The sequence below is a fragment of the Kryptolebias marmoratus genome, linkage group LG13 (assembly GCF_001649575.2).
Source record: "Kryptolebias marmoratus isolate JLee-2015 linkage group LG13, ASM164957v2, whole genome shotgun sequence".
NCBI lineage: Eukaryota > Metazoa > Chordata > Actinopteri > Cyprinodontiformes > Rivulidae > Kryptolebias > Kryptolebias marmoratus.
The window spans coordinates 10,524,252-10,544,903 of record NC_051442.1 but is presented as its reverse complement, the minus strand read 5'-3'; the positions used below and the strand labels follow the sequence as shown (position 1 = coordinate 10,544,903).

The window sequence follows — 20,652 nt, the reverse complement described above, 5'->3', positions numbered from 1 at the left end:
CAGCAGCAACTCGAGCACATTGCTGCCCCCTATATGTCAGGAGGACAAATAACACCTTTTCTGTTCAAATTGCCAACCCGCCACAGTGGCGTGTGTGTTGATCAAATTCACCCGCCACTTTAAATATTTACCCGCATTTGGCTGGTGGCGGGTGCTAATTTCCACCCCTGGTTATAGCACCTCATCACTTAAGGAACAGAGAGTGTGGTACTGACTAAAGGCAAAAATGAAAACCTCTTAGCAGATTTTACCCCCCATTTTAGGACTCGTGATTATCATTTAGCAACAATACCTCGATCTGACAAAGAATTTTAAAACTGGACATGTTTCTTCTAAATAGAATTCACAGTTCTTGGCTTTACATTTTAAAACTTTTCTTATATGTGTTTTTTTTTTTTGAATGAAGAAGCTGATTTAAAATACCAGATTAAGGACGTGTCTCTGTTTCAGTATCAGCTGCAACGACTGATGCTCTGGTAAATCTTCATGTTTCTCTGTCTGTTTTTGTAGGTCAAACAGTGAAAGGAGGCTAACCTGTCAAAGGAGTGGAACTGCATGGGCAGCATGGGATGCGTCTTCAGGGCCGGGTCGGGGTGGTAGGGGGTCGGTCCAGACTCCTGGCCCAGCTCGGCTCCATCAATGGGAGCGGCCACCAAGCTCTTCAGGATCTCCTGCATTTCAGAGAAAGCAACCATCTGGTGAAGTGAAAACTACGACACAAGAAAATTCAGTTTAATCGAAGATTTCAGCGTTTATTTTACTGCAAAGCCTTTTTATTGAAAAAAACCCCAAGATAAACACTTTTTTTAAGCAGTGAAAACTGAAAGTACTGTATGTCATTGAGAGGAGAGTAAACATTTTAATCAAATGTAGATTAACTTTAAGAGGAATATGGAATAAAAAGCTTTGTTTATGTTTCATCTAGAGATACAACGCTAAAACTTTACAAGTGATTTGACCAGCCCAAACAGTATTTATATCACATTTTCCCACAATTAGCATCTCTGAAAATAAAAATGCATACATATTAAATCGTATTAAATACATAGGATGCATGTTTTTAATATTTTTACACATATCTGCAAGATCTGACTGAGGATTTCATCCACCCACCTTAACATTGATGCCTTTGTTTGTTTGACTGATGCTGGAGATAGAAGAGGGCGGGGCTTGGCTCGAGTTCGGCGTGGACCTGGGGTTGTGCGGGGAATCCAGAAGGCTCTCCTGCGACCTCTGAACGTCTGATGACAGACTGCACAACAGATCTGTGCTTCCTCCTCCACTGCCTGATCCTCCCCCTCCTCCATTGTCTCTGTCCCGGTCTCTGTCTGTCTCTCGCCCCACCAGGCCCAAACCGAGTCCCAGACCCACCTCGGAGCCGTTCAGGGATCCGGCCACGTGTCCCTCCTCCCCGATGCCCGAGTCTGTGTGGGGGAGGCCGGCCAGGGGAGAGTCATCCACGGGGGTGGGGGTCTGTTTGTCCCGATCAGAGAAGGCTGTGGATGGATGCTCTGATGTGATAAGGAAGAAATAAAGGATAAAATTGGGGGGGCGGGGAAGTATATCTATTTATATATATATAAAAACAGTATAAAATCAGTGTAAAAATGACTATACAAAAGCTTTCCGCATGTCTGTTCTCTGTCTTCAGTGATACTTTTCCTTCTTTTCTCTTTTTTTTCCCTTTTCATATTCTTGACAGATGAATTATTGTTTGTTGGAGTCTCTATTCATTCCTCCAATGTTACAATGATGAGTCAGTGCTAAGAGCTTTAAAGTTATCCCTCCAACATACTCAATAATGCAGCAAAAGGAGAAAAAAAAAACCCACAACAACAAGAATCACCTGTACTGGTTGGAGAGTTAATCTCATGGCGGATGCTTCTCCCCGACAGGCTGGTAGACCTGCCGATCTCTCTCTGGGGCTCCAAAATGTCTCGGTACTTGGACACCATGAGAACCGAGATAAAATAAACAACCGCCAGCGCCAAAAACTGAGCCTGCTTACTGTCGTCCTGCAGCAAAATAACAAAAAATTCACATAAATCATTTGTAAAAATACAGTTTTTTTTTTTTTTTATTCCTTGTTTATTTATAACCAAACAAATTCAGTTTTAAGTAAGAATACATAAAGACGGATGCTAACCACGTCTCTGAAAACCACAGCTCGAAGACGATTGATGTCCACGTCCTGTAGGAGTCTGTCTGGATCCTGCTGAGGATAGAGTGCAGACAGCAGTGTTCACACGTGTTCATGTTTCTGTGTGACGTTTCAGGCGTTGCAGGGTTTGCATTTGGTTTGTGTGTTTAGTACCTTGCTGGTGGTGGAGGCACTGTGGAGGCTGTCCTGGGATTTGCTGCTGGTTAAAGAAGACTTGCAACTTCGATCTCTCTGTCTCTGCCTGCACTCCAGGCAGTTCCTGACTGCTACGCAGCACACTGACGGCAACAGAGACATGGAGAGAAAACACGTAAGTATCATATAAGGGCTAAGGGTTTTCTGCCTGGGAATCCTAAAACAGGAGTCTGTGCTTTGTTTTTTTTCTTACTGATGTACTGTAGGGAGTAAATCTTGGTTATATGTGTGTACATTCATTGTTTATGGCTGAAGACAAGAAGAGATAAATGTAATAACGAGTAAATCACAGATATAAGTATTGAGATTAAGATTTGGCTGAAAGATGGAGATTAACGCTTTGTGCTGGTTTGTTGGTCAGCAGAATTATGCAAAAATTACATAATTTTATGAAATTTAGTGACTAGAAAGTAAAAGAACAACCGTTTTTCATGCTTCTTTACAAAAATAATGTTTAATTGTTTTCACTTTGATCAGCCTAACACTTTAAATTTTCCATGATAAAATATGTGAGAAAACAAATGCAGGAACTAAGTGCAAATGTTGCTAACTAATCCTTTCAGTAAAGGACATGTACAAATACAGTTATCCTTAAAGTTTTAAATGATCTAGTTTGACGAAGGAAGAAAAAAGGTTTGAAGTGCTTTTAGTTTTTACACAAAACATTTAAATACATAGAAGCTGTGAAATGTTTCAACTTTATCACCTCAAAGTACAGAATTGATCCGAGGTTGGAGAACTCATTTAGTGAACTTCTAGTTGTTTGGTTTAACGTAAAAACATGAGAAAGTGAAAATGTAGCATTCCTTGAAGGACTACATATCACCCGTCACATTGGATGCCAAAGATTTAATCCAAAAATTGTATTATCTGTTAGTGCTGAAAATATGTGATGGAGATGACTCTCAGCTGCTACCACACCAGATTTTAGCTCAATATTTGTAAAGTGGACTGAATTAGAGCCGTTTTTGCATTTACAGAGCTGTAGCAGCCATCTTGAATTAGGTTGACTCTAAAAGAGAATTATGTTACATTTCATTCAGGGGTTCATAAGATAGTTTGCTAACACAGACAGAGAAACTAACATGCACCCACAGACATGACAAACAGTGGTAATTTGGTTGTGATGATATTCTGAAGTTATTTTCTAAGCACATATTGTAAAAGTATGGGCAGAAAATGTTGCTTTTGAAACCATGCAGCATTTAATATAACAACAGATTTTCAGGGTAAAATAAAATTAAAGTTAAAATTGAGAAAAAAGAAAATTCTGATTTGATAAAAATTGGCAGGATAAGTATAAAAAAAGCCTTATTGCAATTATCATTCTTAAAAATTATAAAATGTTCTTATATATTAATGTATGTAATCCTATTACAAACTTCTAGATGATGTTGATTTTCATCTGGATCTTTAAAGGTCTCTGAATATTATAAGTAGGTGCAAATATGGAAAACAGTTTTATAGTTACAGTCATTGATTAAAAGACACAAAAGACAAAAATATAATAATTTTTACGAAAATACATCATATCTTGAAATTAACCATCGTTCTGTTTGTCTTCAGCATGAAAAAATGTTAATTTATCACAGTTCTGGGTAGTTTTCTCTGTTCTCTATGTTTAAGATGTAACCAGGAAGTGACTCTGACTTAGTTCATGAATTAAAGTAATTTATTTATCAAAAACGTTAAGGTCACAGTTTTCAGGTTGTGAAATTAAATAATTAACTGCTTCCTCCTGGATCCAAACTGAAAACTACTTAATACTTTTTGTTTGCTTGTTTTTTGGAAATTGGAATTTACATTTATTCAAGTCAAGTCAAATTTATTTATGTAGCACTTTTCAGCAACAGGGCGGTTCAAAGTGATTCAGAGGTTATTTTAAGACGACACAGTAGTTGACAGATAAATTAACAGATGTCACTGACAATACTGTTACTGTTATAAGCTGAAAGGTAAAATTCTTATCAGTGAAAAACAGATTAGTAGCACACACCGAGACGAAGGCATTGTCTCATCAGCCCTCCTGACGACATGTTCTTCTCCGCTTCAATCTCACTGAAGTTGAGGGAGCTGGCAAACACCAGAACATCCACCATGGCCATGAGACGGGACAAAAAAGTGACCGCCGTCTCCGAAGACATGCCCTGCGTCGCCTCGATGTTTTCCAACTCCGTCTGGGGAGGGAGAAGCAAGGTAGACACATGCTCGACAGTTATTCTGGGACAAAATCAGGACGTAGACACAGAGAAATGGATGCTCTTTTTGTGGGTTGAGGAGAGACAATGAAATAAGGTGATATTTTTCATTAATTTAAAACGATTCCTCTTTGGGGAAAAAGCCCAGTACCTTGGGCATCAGTCGTGGATTTTTTTTGCACCAACAAACAGGAAGAGCAACCTTCAGTTTCATGCTGAGAACATACTTAAATGATGAAATCTGACAGTATGAGGCGCTCTGTACAACACAGGAGTGCAGCCGGATGGCATACTGGTAATGGCAACAATGAGACTGTGACAGGAGCAGTGAGGCCTATTAGCAGTGCTGGAGTATACAGGTAAAGCTTGTCACGAAGACACTGCGTTATGTGACATCTAAACAAAGTTTCACTCAGTTGCAAAATACACTGGATCCTGCGTTAAACAATAGGGTGACACTGCAAAGGATTTTTGTTGTTTCGCTGCTGTAGTGAGCAGGATGTTCGGGGCTGTGGAGAGCCAAATAGAGGAAGTGACCACAGACAGTTGGGGAATAACAGACACACAGGGTGAGCAATAAAAAACGCAGGTGCTCTTAGTTCTTCTGATGATGATGAGAGTCTCAAGTTCTGTACGCACCTCTCCCCCTGCACCTCCTCCCCCAGGAACAGGGGTCACCTCCTCTCCTTTTGAACCCCTCTGGGGTCCGGCTCCTCCTGCCTTCTTTAGTGTCGATACAAACGAGACATTCTTAGCAGATGGAAGCCCTGACTTTTTAGAAAACTCTTAAGCTCTTTTTTTTTTTCAAAATAAATGATCCTTTTGCTCCTCTTTTTCCCTCATTACTGATAAACTTTTGTACATTTTAGGCCCTTCTGGTCCCAGTTTTTCATATAATATTCTAACAATGTTGAGCCACAAAAAGATAAAAAAAAATTGAAATAAAATAAGAAAACAATACAAGCTTTAGCAGCAAAGTAGCACAACTAAATCAAACACTATGGATGTCAGGCACGCAAGGGTTATCATTAGTCACAAATGGGAACAAAAATCAAAACAAAGCGTAAGCAGAAGAGTGAGCAAGAAACTGCAACTTACAGTGTTGGCACTACTCTTAGAACTCTGCACATGCAAAACAGACAAAAACAGAGACAAAGAAAGACAAGAAAGTACACAAAATACAGGGAACACAGAGAGGAAAAGAAAGATTTAAATGAAGAGGTGATCAAATAAACAGTTAGAAAATTATCAAATTAAACCAATTGTTCATTTAAAAGATAAAAAAACGTTAAAATTAAAGAGCAAAACACTGGGTTAGATTGATAGTTAAATTTATGGAGGAGTTAATAAAAATAAAATATATATATTATCTTGAAAGTTTAATTAGTTCACAAATGTTTACATTCATTTCCAAAGTAAACAAAAGCCTACATGATATATGAAAAACATTAAAAGTTGTCATGTTTTATTTAGATTCTTGATTCATAAGTTATCATTATCTAACAAATAAAAATGCTTATTTATCTTAATAAATCAAGATAGATCAATGCCGTTGTGAGCATGGAGAAGACTGAGTTTAGCATTTTCTTTTCCTGCGTTGAATGAATGAGCTGCAGTTCTCCCTCCAACCACAGAGGGGCAGAGGAGAGCCACTTACGGAGGGGGAGGTGGCGGCAGACAGCAGAGGCAGGATGCCTCCACAGGCGATGATGATGTTGTCCACCATCTGAGAAATGAGATGGATTGTGTTGTGGACGAAGATGATGTTCTCATTGCTGTTCACAAAATCCATTACTGACTTGGTGGAGTGGCTGAAAAACAACAAAACAAAAACAGAAGCTTAACTCGATGACGTGATTTGTACCAAAAAAAAAAAAAAGCCTCGCTCAGTCCAACTCACCTCCTCCACACGTGCACGTCTGTCTCCAGAGCGAAGAGCAGGTCAGTGAGCAGCCGCTGGTGCATCGGGGACCACTTGAATTCTGGGATGCGGAACATAGTCGTGCGCGGGCCGGGACTGAACTGACGCCGTTGCTCCTCGGTCATGGGCATGCCTCTGAAACCCAGATCGACCCGCAGGTCCCGCTCCAGCTGCGCCGCAGTTCGACCATGAAGGGCCTGCAAAGGTGAGGTACTCGGTTAGTTGGCCAGAGGGCTTTCGAAGCACGTTTGACTGGTCTAATATGAATCTAATCATGGAAACTGTTACAGAATTAAATTTCCCTTTCACTTGTTGATCAAAGCTAAACACGTTATGTGCTTTCATTGAATAAGTAAAAAAGCTTGCCTACGATCAGACTTTTAGCTTTTTAGCTGAAACAAATCAGGTCGGGGAAGAGTTATCCATGCAGATCACACAATCAGTTAATCACACTGTGCAGGTCAGGAGAACTGGACTGAAACTGATGGCTAACCCACTTAGCTCCAAACAGCTGAAGGACATCAGAAGGAAATATCAAAGAACATTACATTTTTTTGCGAATATTTCATTTTATTTATTTCAAATAATTATTAAAACAGTTTTTTCTTATATGGACATATTGTGGACCTTAAGTATAAAGCACCTTTGTTCTAGTGTCCCTGATGAGTTCAAAAACACACAAACAAACCTGTGTTGTTGCAGTAGTTTGAATCTTCTTCGTGTCCTTATCCTTCCCATCATCTGACCTCTCTGTATCAGAGGTAGTGCTGGCTGTGTCTCCTCCAGTCTTAAGTCCCACAGACTCCCCCTCTGCCCCAGATGTGACCACTCCCTCTGGGAAATCTGGTCTTGGCGCTCCTTGGTGCTGGGTCTGACTCTCAGCCTCAGCAATGGAGCTGATGTCAGCGAGAGGGCTCTGGATCTTGAAGGGCCCGTCCTCTGGAAGCTCCCCGGATGTGTGGCTCTGGGTCTGCGTTAAATCGGAGCCACAGCTGGTCATGTGGGCCAGCAGGCTGAGGTCATCGCTGGCGCTGGTGGTGGAGTGAGAGGGGACGGTGCTCGACGAAGCCGACTGGTTTGGACTGGGCAGTACGAGGGGGTCTGTGGCTGCCAGAGCTGGAAGCAGTTTCTCATCAACCTGTGGAAGATGAATGAGGTAATGCAAACCAGAGTAACATTAGGGCAATAAGAAATGACAAATGATGCGTCTATTTTTGATCTGAGGAAAGTAGAAAGACTAAGAAGGATAGATAATAGAGATGCAGCAAAGACAGATTGGTGAGTTTATTCTAGGTCAGCAGGGGAGGGATGGGCTGCACAGATACAGTTTTAATTAATCAGTGACAACAATATCCCTCCTCCTACCTTGCTGAACAGGAATCCATTGTTGCTTGGAACGCTGTCTTTCTCATCAGCTAATGTGATGAGAGGACCCATGTTCCCATCATCCTCCATGCTGACCCCAGACAGCCCCAGGCTCGTTCCTATTCCAACTCTTGCACCCGGCGTGTCGTCTTTTGAAGCCAGATTCCCATTTAGGTTCTGAACCACGGAGCAGTACGCACTGTCCAAGAGAGAATCCACTTCTACAAGTGGTCCATTTTCCATCCCGACCCCACCCCCACTGCCTCCACTGACGCTGCCACTAATGCCCTCTGGAGACAGGTCCAGGTCATCCAGCTTCACCTCTGTAGCCTCTACTTTTTCAGCCTTAATGTCCACCAGCAGGTCGTGGACCTCTACCCTCACCCCTGGACCGGAGCTCTGCTCCCCAGGCGTCAGGGCTTCTCCGTTCGGTCGCTTCACGGCACCGTCGGCGAGGAGGTTGCGTGAGTCTCCACCAGCTCCTTCGCTATACTCGGCTTCACTCTCAGGAGTCTGCGTCTGAGAGTTGTCATCGATCTCCAGGTTGCCGTTGACAACAGGGGCCGGCGCAGCTGAGAGGCCAGAAATTGTAGACACGGAACCTTTCTTTCCCTTCTTCATGTTTTCCTCCTCTTGACGTTGGTACTCTTCATACATCTTAGCCAAGTATTCCTTATGGGCTTCATAGGTCACCTGTGACAGATGGTGGGATATAATTGGTAACGTGATCAGAACGCATGCACTGACAATAGTTCCCCTTCACATCAATAACCACCAGGTAGTTCCTAAGGGGGATCATAGATCATCATGCTAAAGAAAGGATGAATAAAACTGGGACTGCAGCCTTCAAGAGCTATTAGACCATCATCCATAATGCCTCCTCACTTTAACAATGAAAAAATGGGTAGAAATTCATATGCAGTGAAAATGGAAGTGATCTTTTACTAAAAAATATATCCGTGATGAATCCTTCTTGGGCTTGTGCAACTATTTATGCCACATGTGCATTATTTTTCCTATTAAAAGGTGTGCAGATATAAAAAAAGTAAAACTACAAATGCCAAAGGACGTTTCTCATATATGAATATTCGACTCTTACCTTGGAGTGCGCAATGGACAAGGTGTCAACCCAGACCCTCCACCCTCCCCACTCGTATTTGATGGCGTGGTAGAGAAGGATCCTGAAGATGTTGTACACCATCTCCGTTATTTTCTGCTCCTCTGGGTTTTTGGGGTTGATGTATCCCAGGGAGAACATCCAGTCCTGCCACACGGAGCACTGCAACAAGCAGCTGGCGCGGAAAGCACAAACAGTCGACGTTAGCTGCTGCGTAGCACGAACTTCATCTCAGCTATAATAATTACTGCTAGAAGACAATGACATGAGGTGGAATAAATGCAGGTAAAGCGTGTGTGTGTGCGTGCGCGCTTTTACCGCCGGTTTTCACGGCTGTTACTGAAGAGTTTTATCATGTCGGAGAGAAAGAGTCTCCTGACTTCCATTAACTCAGCACCAGGGGTGGAGTTCTTCAACAGGGTGGCCACAACCTTTAGAATCACTGGGTGGTAAAAAGAAAAAAACAACACGGGGAATGAGAAGAGAATAGGAGAAGTGAAAACACAAAAAAGCATTGTGAGCGAGAAAACTGAGTGATGTGAGCAGCATTTGTTGGCTTTAAACTCAGGCTTTGTTGTTTGTTTGCTCGCATTAAAATAACAGTGTTATTTGCAGACCAAAGGCACGGAGGGACTGAAGGAGCGACGCTGCATTGGAGTATTTTTGGACTTACTGGGATTCTGGATCTTGACGGTGGAGTCGGGCTCAGGGTGGGGTTTGTGGACCACCTGAGTGCAGACCTGCTCGGTCAGAATCTGCGGCAAACAGAAGTTCAAACACAAATCACTCGAATTCTGACAGCTCGAAACGAAACATGCAAATTTGCATGGAGCCGCTGCCCAACGAGCACCTACCTCATACAGAGTGTTGTAGGTGGTGATGGAAACAGTGTTGGTGTGCATCATCAGCCGTTCTCCCAGCAGTGTGAACAGACTGTGTGTGTGCATGATCTCAACCTTCCTCCTGCAGCCGAACAAAGACAAAACTGCGTATCAATAAAAGCTTTGTGACAGTTATAACACAGTCTTGTTGTTGCTTATTGAATGACAGCTTTATATTGGCAAACGGCACGTTTTGCCTTAGAGCCACACAGGTACTTTTTATAGTCTATATACACTTTTGTGCAAATATCTTAAGCCTTCCTTCATTGCTTTACATTTTACTTAGAAATTAGGTTTTTGCTTTGATTAAAATTTCTCCAGGTTTTATAAAAATCTTTCAAAGTTTTTGTTTGGAATGTCATTGTTCATGTACTCTTTCAGTCCAGTACAATACACAACCAGATAAACTTATTTTTCTTTAATCGTTTCCTTTGACATGGAAATAAAATTTGAAGAAAGTCATCTAACTCAAGGGATGAACCAGTGTAGAGCCTTTACATAATAGACAACCTAAAAAGAAACAGTTTTCACTTGTATTTTAGGTACTTTTTACAAGAAATTTGCTCTCATTTCTTTAGTTTGAACAAATACATAATAAAAATTTAATTCCTTAAAGGTATGCGCATAGCTCAGCACCTTTCTTGCCAAAGTTTTTAATTAAATTGTTGCTCGATCCACTTCAAATTTTAGCTCAATATCTTTAAAATTGACTGAGCTATAACCATTTTTGTGTTACCTAAGATTAGTTAGCTGTGGCAGCTATCTTGAATTGGGCTGACTTCAAGAGTTAATTTGTTGGAGATGTACACTCAAAAATTAATTTCTAAAATATTTAATTAAAACGTGTGCAGTGGTTCATAAGTTATTTTGCTAACAAACAAATAAACAAAAGCAGACATTATAATTCCAGATCTACCTGCCGTCCATGGAGCCAGCTAATAAATATCAATGTTTGACAGATAGAAAACAGTATTTTTGCACCAACAAGGTGTTAACATGTTGACTTTCAGATTCTGTTCATCAGCTGTAGAATATTTTTCTTTGGCTTGCCACTCTTTTTCGTCCTCGATTTTCTTTCCTGCTTTTCTCAGGCTTTTTCAGGACACACTGCATACCACAGCGAGATAAGCCGAGTTCTTAGCTAATAGCTCTTTGGGAATCACCTTGTTGATGCCAAACACACTTTTTTATGCCTGTCACACTGCGTTATCTTTGGCATTTTCATGGACGGAGCTGAAGAAGGTGGATCAAATGTTGTGTTTTTGCAACTACCTGCCGGCGGAACACAGCCTGAAGGTAAAAATGAAAATCTGGCTCTTTGAAACCGCCGTCCATTATGTGTAATACTTTAAGAAACGAAATTGCAGAAAATTGCTTTTGATTTGCCAAGATTATCAATTAATCCTCATTAGGCAGGAAAGATATTAAGCCACGGTATTTGCTTGTCAATAATTAAGTGTAACATCTTAAGCATTTTAAATATTTCAAATAGAATTGCCTGTTAAACACATTGATGTAACAGGAAAAGGCAATATATGTATAAACTAGGAGTCATGCAGGATGTTTGGTTGGAGCATATTTTAAGTAGGTGGGGTGCTGATGGTGCAGGGCTCAGGTGCAGCCCGGCAACCTGCTCTCATGTTGTGTACGTCACATGGGATGATTAAATCCCCCAGCATTCATTGCTGCTCATCAGCATTCACTTTCCTGCAGCGCACGCTGTCACAATGATTATTCCGCCCGGACATGATGATAAGGACTTTATTCTCACACACACACACACACACACACTCAGATGGTTCTTCTTAGGCTCACAGGACTCTGATGCTGTACTTCCTCAGTTTGTACTCGTGATGCAAAGCCTCAAAATCACCCCTTACTGATGCAATATTTCTGTTTGGTTTCAGGACTGGAACAAAACAAGGTTGTGTTGTTAAAAGAAATAAAAAATGTTACGTGTATCAGAGAGGCTCTCATTCCTGGCTGCTAGAGAAGACAACGCACAAAAACAGAAACAGAGAGATGGACTTACTTGTGTCCCAGGTGCTTCAGGAAGTAGCCGAGAACTTTGAGGGCCTGAACTCGTATACTTTCACTTTTAGAGGCCAGGAGCTTGCAGATCACCCTGCAACGTGAAAAATATGCAGAGATTACGACTCAACTCTTTGTGCTTTGTATAAAACAAAAAACAAAACAAAACAAAACAAAAAAAACACTAAAGCATTCTTGTGGGTAGCAACTGCTTTTAAAGTTACAGTAATCAACACGCGTGCCAGCTGAAGCTCTTTCTTCAAAGAAGTGTACACAGGAGACATTCAAAAAAGCAGGACACAGCACAGTTTCTAGCAATAAAAAGGGTTACCATGGCAATCAAAAAATACATCAAGGGTAGTTATGCATTGAGAGAATTGCCTGAACTGAATGTGTTGGGAAAAAAAATATAAACAAAAAAGTCAGTTTTGCTCTCATAGGCATCAGAATGAAAAAAATACAACATAGTAAAACATTAATGTTATTGTTGCTGAAAAAAAAAAAAAAAAAACATTGTGAAAGAAACCTGAAGGTGCTTTTGGGTAATCAGACACTTTATGTAGTTAAAAATTTGCATTCCTTGAAGAAATGCATATTGCCCACTCCCTTTGAGCCAAAGTTTTAATCAAAGATCCTCTTGTGTTGAGAAACGACAGAGTTGGAGCTGTTTTGGTCAAATCTTGAAAATAATATTATGTGCAAGCTACATCGTGAGATGTCACACTCAGAATATGTGTTACAAACAACAAATTTTAGCTCAATATGAGTTACAGACACTTTTCTGTTGGCTAATGTTGATCAGCTGTGGCAGCCATCTTGAATTGAATTAACTCTAAAAGATAATCAGTTGTAGAGGTACAGCCAGTGATTATTCCCTGAAAGTTTCATTAAAACCTGTCCAATGGTTCATGAGATATTTTGTTAACAGACAGGCACATTACACAGGCAAAAACATGATCGTTTGCCCTCACCTTTCAGCAGCAGCTAATAAAAATGTTAGAGGTTAACAGTTTCATATTGTACAGATCCTATTGGGGAAAGACAACATGGTTTAAATTTAAGCCAGAAAGTCGAAAAAGTTGTAAAATCTTTTTAGATCACATCAGATTTTCTAAAAGCTGTCAATAACAAAAAATGGGTGAATTCACAAACAGAAATCCTTTATGAATATAGCAAATTTTGACTTTTTTTAAACTAAATGTCTAGTTTTGGCTCTAATTTTTTAAACTGTTAAACTGAAAGTCTGATTATTATGTGCAACAATCCATTGCTGTAATAAAACACATACAAGCCTAAAGTTAATGCAAAGTGCTGGGTTTTTTTTAAACAGTTTTGATGCTGCACAAAAAAAATAAAAAATCCTTTCAGTGTGAGCATGAATGTGTGGGCAGCAATCACCTTATGCCATTCCTCTGGTCAAAAGCAGGGATCATGGATGCCGGGTGTTCAGACATTAGAGCCACCAACAGCTGGAGCACATCGTGGATATTCTCGTCCTGCAGAGCGAAGAAAGCAAAGTTGAACAGATGAGGTGGAAAGAAGCCCAGCGGGAGGGATGAAGAGAAGGGCTAAGGGGACAAAGAGAGAGTTGCAGGGGTGGACACGGAGGGGGGATTGCGGAGGAGCAGGTGGCATTTCAGAGCAAGAATAGATATAATTGTTACAGAGGAGTACATTCTGTTCGGGCCATTGTTGCGCCATTTTTTTTTTTTTAAGCTGTCACAGCACTGAAGCTGACTCACACTTACACTCGTTTAAGTGGACCATAACTCCGGCCAACGGATTTTAATGCACATTTTGCCACCGGCTCCACTCAAGCCTCCTCGTTGTCTCTCTCCGTCTCTTTGTCTCTCTATTTTAATCTTTTTTTTAAAAGAAAGCATTTTACCTCGTGCATGGTCAAAAGATAGTTGAGGATGCTCTGTAACTCATCCTCTTTGACGCCTCGGTCCTAAGAAGACAAAAAAAAAAGATAAAAATTCCTGATTCTTTTGAGACAACTCGACGCAGGAACAAATCGGTCCAAATGCACACGAGGCACACAGACGTTACAGCGCCTCGTTCGTGTTGCTCATCTATAATTCTATTTTCCACATATTTTAGATTATGCGTGCGCTGCCCGGGAGAGGAACAAACTGAGAACATCAAAGACGTAAAGTGATTTCCTGCAGCTTAAACTATGAGATGAAGATAATCGATTATGCTCACTTTACCTTCAGTATGAGTTGTTTGAGGAAAAGAAGCATGAAGGCTCTGAGCGAGATGATCTCCTTTTGGGTTGGCCGAGGTCCATCTAAAAGAAAAGAACAATGAATATATATATTTCCTGTTAAAGATATTAAAAGCTTAACATCTCTTCAAGGAATTCATATCAATTGCTGTCTTTCATACCAGAGTTTTAGACTAAAAACAGCTTATGTTGAGAAATATTTTGGTTAAACTTTCAAAACAACCTCAAGCTCAATATTATAGGATGATCTGTTAGCCCTTGAAGTGAGTGTTGTGAATGACTGTCAGTTACTACCACACCGGTTTTTATCTCTGTATCTGTAAAATTCACTGAGATAAAGCCATTTTTGTGTAGGCTACAGTTGATTAGCTGCGGCCGCCATCTTTAACTGGACTGACTCCAAACCTTAGTCAGTTGTTGACGTACAGCCAATAATTACTTCCTGAAAGTTCCATTAAAATTCATCCAGTAGTTCATGAGATGTTTTACTAAAAGACAAATCGAGCTAATTTTGGCAGTTAATGGCAAGTTTTTATGAAAAGATGGCACCCAATGTGTTCTGCTTTTAGTCCGTGTTGGGGACAGTGTTCAGCTACCTCACTACCACATAAAACTGCCATTTTTTCAACGCCAAATTTCGCTAAAAGTTACTGGGAACGTTTTAAACAGATCTTGCCCAACCAGTTAGCACTCAGAGTACAAGCTGGGGATCACTCTCAGCTGCTACCACATCTAAGTTTAGCTCATTAGCTGTAAAACTGACTTACTTATAGCCATTTTAGTATTCGCTAAGATCACTTTGCTGTGGCTGATTGATTACTTTCTGAGAGTTTTGTTAAATTCCCTTCAGTGGTTCATGAGTTTTTTTGCAAACACTACAGACAAACCAATCTAAACGAGCGATAAAAATGTGTGCATAACCGATGATGACCAGCTAAATACAACTGTGGCTCAGTCAATATCTGATCTCATGAGGCTGCATTTGAAAGATTACCAACACATGATCACGCACACAAACACACACACATTAGAACCGCAAACTGTAAATCACCTTCATCAACTCCAGCGGCAGTTTGGATAGTTTATGCTTGTGCTAATCTAACTTATTACAGCAGAGACGCAGTAATTTGCAAAAACGTGATTAATGGTCCGAATGATCCAAACCAAACGGCCGCTGTAATCCCACCGTATCTACTCTGAAGCTCTGGCACTCAAGGAGCTGTTTGCCGTGGAGGGCTGCGGGAGAGAAAGAATCGAGCTAAAAAACACAAAAGCATCTGACGCACTCAAGAAAAAAAACTCTACGGATCTGAAAGCCTTTTGCCGTTATTGGAGCGTTCGGCTTGACTTTTGTCATGACTCATTCATTTGGCTGTCACAGACTATTATTACCATTAACAGCCACACACACATTCATGACGTTTGTTTTGACACAGGGTTATATTGTTCATTCTTGTATTTAATGCATTTTACCTCAGCAGAGTACTTTTCAAAAATCTCACTCCCTGACTCCCGGCTACGGGTTTTCTACCTGGAACATGTTCTCCCTGTGCACACGTGGGTTTTCTCTGGGTCTTTCAGGTCAGCTACAGCCGTAAAACACGCATGTTAGGTTAATTAGCTAATCTAAAATATCACTAAGTGCAAGTGAGAGCATGAATGGTGCCTCGTTTGTCTCTACATGGTCCCATGATGGACAGGCGACCTGTCCAAGGGTGTCCCCCGCCTTCAGCCCAATGACTGTTGAAGACAAACGGCTCCCTGCGACCCTGAACAGGAACGAGCAGGTAAAGAAAAGGGATGGATGGACAGATATAAAGTTTAATTATTTGTTTAATCGACAGTTTATCTTTTGATGTTAGGATCTGTGGAACATTTATGTGCGATCAATATCTTACCTGTTGTAAACAGCTCTTTTAAAGACCTCAATTTGGAGACGTAGAGGACAAATTTGGCTAGACTGATGAGCGAGTCTGAGAGACCCAGGATAAAAGTGGATTGCTGCTGTGATTCACATGAACACTTTTTTAACCCTTTAAATCACTGTTAATTCTGCATTATATGGTTATTTACATAGACTTCCAAGGCTATTTGCAAGTACAAATAGCAGCCGCTAGCTGTAGTACTTTCAGTGCAGCCTAAGGGACTTTTGGCAAAAATTATATTTTTTTGCCTAAATAACCATATAATGTGAGACTGATGGCTATTTTTTGAAAAAGCGCTTACTTGAAGCATTAAAAAAAAAAAGATTGGTGATGTTTTAAGACGGCAGCCCTCCACTTTGATCTTGGCCCTGCTCAGAGTTGCTGTTAGCTCATCAAGAATTTATCTCCACTTCTACAAACTGAGGCTGCTCAGAGAGTCATCTACAACAGGCAACACATTAACTGTTCCTAACCATTCCACAGAACCCCACTTCAAAAGGTCTAAACCCCGACCCTGGTCCTGCTCCAGATGGATACCAAATGACAAGTCAATCCAGTCCCAGCCTACATATTGAACTGAATTACCATTAAAAGAGGCATGGCTCCTTTAAGAAAGAGTAAGAGGATACAGGGCGAGCGGGTATGGGAGATTACGTTCATACAGATAGCACCTCATTGAGAGAGATTGGCAAACCAAAATTGCAAGAAAATAGAGGAATCTCCAATTGGAGTGTTTTCAACCAGCATGCCGTGCGGCCACATTCTGCAGGGTCAGTTTTTAAAAATCATAACCTATATCCTAGTGCACACGGTTTTCAAAACTGTATTCTAGCTTAACCTCATTATCATTGTGGTCAACAAAAGATCTTTGTTCACCTTATCTAGAAATTAGATTTGGACCTTTGAATGTAGAGTTTGAGAACCCTTGATCTAAATCAGTGGTTCCCCAAAACTTTTTATCTCCTAACCTAGAAAATGTTCATGACAAATGCTAATGACCTCATCTTTTCTCAGTTTAAATACAACAAAAACTACTAATAACCCTTTTAAACATGGACATAATGACAACAGAAAGAGATATAACAGCCACAGCATCATTTGTATTCATTTATGATTGTTTTTATCCTTATTTTTACATGTAAGTTCACATTTGGAGATTATCTAAAGACCCCCACTTGGACTTGGAGTTTCCTGACCCATATTGGTGTCTGGACCCCAACTGGGAACCACTGATCAGAACTATCCCTTATAATGTGAACACAAGATGCAACTGAAGCCTATTGTTATTTATCAACTCCAGAATACTGCCTAAAAACTCACTAATGGAGCAATTTGTTTTTAAAGACATACGTATATTCAGATCAGAGCAATTATTACTTAAAGTCAACTTTTTTTATTTAATGATCTGACTGCTGCAGAATAAGAATTCATTTTTCCTTCCTACGTTTTTTTACCTTTTGTACATCGCCCTCAAAAGATATTAGCCACCCAACCAAAGCAGCATCACAAACCTCACAAGTAAAATGTTTCTTATGAAACTGAAAATGAGAACAATTAACTTTTATGATGTTCGACTTGTGTGTATTTACCACACACTGTTTGGGGTCATACTCATTTTATATATGCCACGAGGGATTAGAGAAATGGTTTGGCGAACAGTGTTATTCTATCCTAAATAAAAGGCACCACTTCCTCGTGGAGAATTAATACGGACACCTCACAAGTGCCGCTTAGCTACAGGAAGGGGGCTGAAAAAAACCAAGAAGCAAAAAAAAGAAAGATGAAGCTTCTCTGCGTGTTTCTTTGTCACGCTCTGGTGAATTTAAATCATACGAGTGTGGCATGTGCCCGTTTCAGTCGGTTCACCTGTTCTTCACAAAAAGCCAAAAACATGACACCGGGGGGATCCGTTGTTATCCATCATCCTCATCTGTCAAGCTGCTACATGTTGCTGGTGACAGTGATCATCTATCACGGTTGTGTTGCTGCTCAGCATCGAGTGAGCGTGAGTTTAACCGTCTTCCTCCTGTTTTACCCTCCTTTATTCAGAGAGGACTCGAATAAGCTTATATCCACCTAAATTACTTCTCGGGGGGACAAGTTTAATCACCGTCTTTCACTCTTGGAAATTAATTTTCAAGCCCTTATACATTTAATCTGACTTAACAGTTTAGTGGAGTAATTGCCACAGAGAATCAATTCTTTTTTTTCTTTCTTTCTCCCAGACAATGACACGGTGTAAGGAGTCAAAAAGGTGCATAAAAAAAAAAAGATGATACAGGGCTTTGTGAGAAGGTATTATGTGTGACCATATTTCATGAACAGACAAAAAAAGTAACTTTGCTAAAAAAAACAATGTAATTAAAAGGACTAGCATTCCTTGAAGGAATGCATATCGCCCTCCGCCTGTCATGCCAGAGTTTTACACTCAGAGCATGTTATGTTGAGAAATGACAGAATTGTAGCCATTTTGGTGAAACCTTGAAAAAAGCAACATTATACACAATCGTATGCAATATCTTGCATGATCTGTTGTACATCCAATGATCACTTCCTGAAGGTTTCTTTAAAATCCATCCAGTACTGGACATTTTGCTAACAGACAGTGAGAGATAAATCAGTTTGTTTACTTTCAGTTTGTTCCTGCTGGAACATTTCTCAACTAATTCGGTTAATTTGCAAGTCGGTGATGAGATTCGGGATAAAAAGAGCATCTCAGAGAGTCTGAGACTCTGGGAGGGTTTCGTTGCTTTAAGAAAGGCAGCCTGGCCTAACGGCACAATGAGATTTCATCATCTGAGGAACTTAGAACCTTTAAAGGATTCTGAGAAGCTGTAGAAATCTCTCCACAAAGGCCGGTGTTAAAAACCAGCGCTGAGTGGCAGTGATCCTCTGGCCCTCCAGCGGCTTTGCATTTAAAACAGACAATTCCGGGGTGGAAATCTCTGCGCAGGAACACTTCTGAAAACCATTTGCAGGTGGAACCACAAACGCAAGCTAATATTGCGGATTATTCAGGGCCTCGGCTTGTTTAAAGTGGACTTAAATTAGCGGAAAACAAGACAAGTGTTTTTGACAGATCAAACGCTGGAAGTCTGTTTGCTAACTTGTCGTTGCCGCAGATGATTTGGGGCTCCGTCAGGGCACGAGTCTAGGGTAACATGTTCCTTTGGAAAGGTGCTAGAGTCTCATATCAAGGACGAAGCTGCAAATATTTCACTTTTAAAAGATTTGGTCTCCTGAGTTCCTGACAGCTAACGGAGTGTTAGCTAAGAAGGTGATGCAATTCGGTGGTAAATATACTCTTCTGCTGCTTTTTCAAAGCATCAAAATTAATATGAGCTTTTATTTTTAATAAACACAAGTTCTTTGAGTTTTTATCTTTAGTACGCTGTTTTTGTCCAATTTTAAATAAAATACAAGATATAAATCAAACAGAAACCTTAACATTTGATGTTTATGATTTCATGATCCCATGTGTAAGATGTAATGGAGCTCAGAGTGTGTGTTGAAACTGACCCTCAGCTAATTTAGCTCAATATTTGGAAAGTTGGTTGAGTTGTAGCCTATTTTCTGTTGATTGCCATCTTGAATGGGGTTGACTCCAACTGGTGATTACTTTCTGACCGGTTCATTAAAACTGGTCCACTGGTTCATGAGATATTTTGCTAACGCTGCAAAACAAATGAACACACACTCACACAAACACAAGCAAAAACATGATCTCCCTTTCGCCTTCAGCGGCGGATCATAAAATCCACTCCATGAGTAAACAGAGAAAACTCACTTACACAAGTTCAAATCTATGTGATTATTTGTTGTGGCAACCTTCTTCTTTCACGAAATGGAAGATATTTGTTCATCATATTTCTACTTACAGCAATGCAAGAGCAAAGTGCCCTGAGGTTATTATAATTGCAGTGCGCCCTTCCTTTTTGCAGTCCTGAGAGCTATTTTTATTCCACATCAAATTTAAATGAAATTTGGTGAATTATTTGCCAAGTGCATGAAAAAACACAAATGCATTATGTATTTTCTTTAACTACATGCAAAGCCAGAGTAAGAAAAATAAAACTGTAGTACAACCAAACTAAATCTGCACCTCGGGATCAACCTCGTTCCCTCAGACTGACACCTCAATGAATACATTCTTGTCCTCAAAGCCGAAGATCAAAACACCTTCCTATTACTATGTAAATTAGTGCATATCACAGTCCTACAGTACAGTCAAGTGTACACACATGCAGCCTGTCAAACCACAACGAGCAGCTTTTAGCTTTGAATGGCAGCAAGTATGTGTCTGAGGCTAATTGCTGCGCTGCTGTTATCAGGGTTTCTTTATGGTTTCGAGTCCCAGCAGTCAAACGGCAATATCGCCAAACAGAAAAGGAGCCAGACAGTAACTTGATTAGAAATTCCAAAAGCTCCCTTGGATTTGCCCATCAAATTTGTCTGTTGCCACGGTGACGCGGGATGCGTACTTGGCAGTCGGCAGCGGGTCGGGGGGCAAAAGAAGAGGTTGATTAAAGCGAGCGCGGACTCTGACCTTCTGACGCTCCGGTTCTTGGCAACAGGAGCTGTGCTGGCTCTGAAACATCTGATTTAAAACCGGATAGTTGTTTGTTTTT

The 20,652-nt window shown here is 40.5% G+C and overlaps 1 protein-coding gene and 2 long non-coding RNA genes across 17 annotated transcripts in view; 2 read left to right on the top strand and 1 right to left on the bottom strand.

Moving 5' to 3' along the window:
* LOC112450563 overlaps positions 1–1,283 on the top strand; it is a 10,789-nt gene extending 9,506 nt beyond the window's left edge. Inside the window, exons 2-3 of the long non-coding RNA XR_003039223.2 lie at positions 511–698; positions 1,158–1,283. This is a non-coding gene — a long non-coding RNA (uncharacterized LOC112450563). The remainder of the gene's footprint in view (positions 1–510; positions 699–1,157) is intronic.
* Positions 1–20,652, bottom strand: part of nbeaa (neurobeachin a) — a 106,505-nt gene that overhangs the window by 21,499 nt on the left and 64,354 nt on the right. For 12 of the 15 annotated variants that reach the window (XM_037979049.1, XM_017418059.3, XM_037979052.1 and 9 more), the window contains 20 exons: positions 14,083–14,162; positions 13,758–13,820; positions 13,268–13,365; positions 11,871–11,963; positions 9,812–9,920; positions 9,631–9,712; positions 9,276–9,399; positions 8,940–9,132; positions 7,841–8,533; positions 7,164–7,613; positions 6,455–6,672; positions 6,212–6,365; positions 5,653–5,676; positions 5,194–5,277; positions 4,353–4,533; positions 2,315–2,439; positions 2,147–2,215; positions 1,847–2,015; positions 1,114–1,511; positions 535–671 (listed from right to left, as the gene is read on the bottom strand). In XM_037979049.1, the coding sequence (XP_037834977.1) occupies positions 535–671; positions 1,114–1,511; positions 1,847–2,015; positions 2,147–2,215; positions 2,315–2,439; positions 4,353–4,533; positions 5,194–5,277; positions 5,653–5,676; positions 6,212–6,365; positions 6,455–6,672; positions 7,164–7,613; positions 7,841–8,533; positions 8,940–9,132; positions 9,276–9,399; positions 9,631–9,712; positions 9,812–9,920; positions 11,871–11,963; positions 13,268–13,365; positions 13,758–13,820; positions 14,083–14,162 (3,544 nt within the window). The remainder of the gene's footprint in view (positions 1–534; positions 672–1,113; positions 1,512–1,846; positions 2,016–2,146; positions 2,216–2,314; positions 2,440–4,352; positions 4,534–5,193; positions 5,278–5,652; positions 5,677–6,211; positions 6,366–6,454; positions 6,673–7,163; positions 7,614–7,840; positions 8,534–8,939; positions 9,133–9,275; positions 9,400–9,630; positions 9,713–9,811; positions 9,921–11,870; positions 11,964–13,267; positions 13,366–13,757; positions 13,821–14,082; positions 14,163–20,652) is intronic. The other 3 variants (XM_017418060.3, XM_037979050.1, XM_037979054.1) reach the window with 2 other exon arrangements.
* LOC119617603 lies at positions 2,340–5,387 on the top strand. Its single transcript, XR_005233940.1, has 2 exons — positions 2,340–2,471; positions 4,421–5,387. It is a non-coding gene; the product is annotated as an uncharacterized LOC119617603 (long non-coding RNA).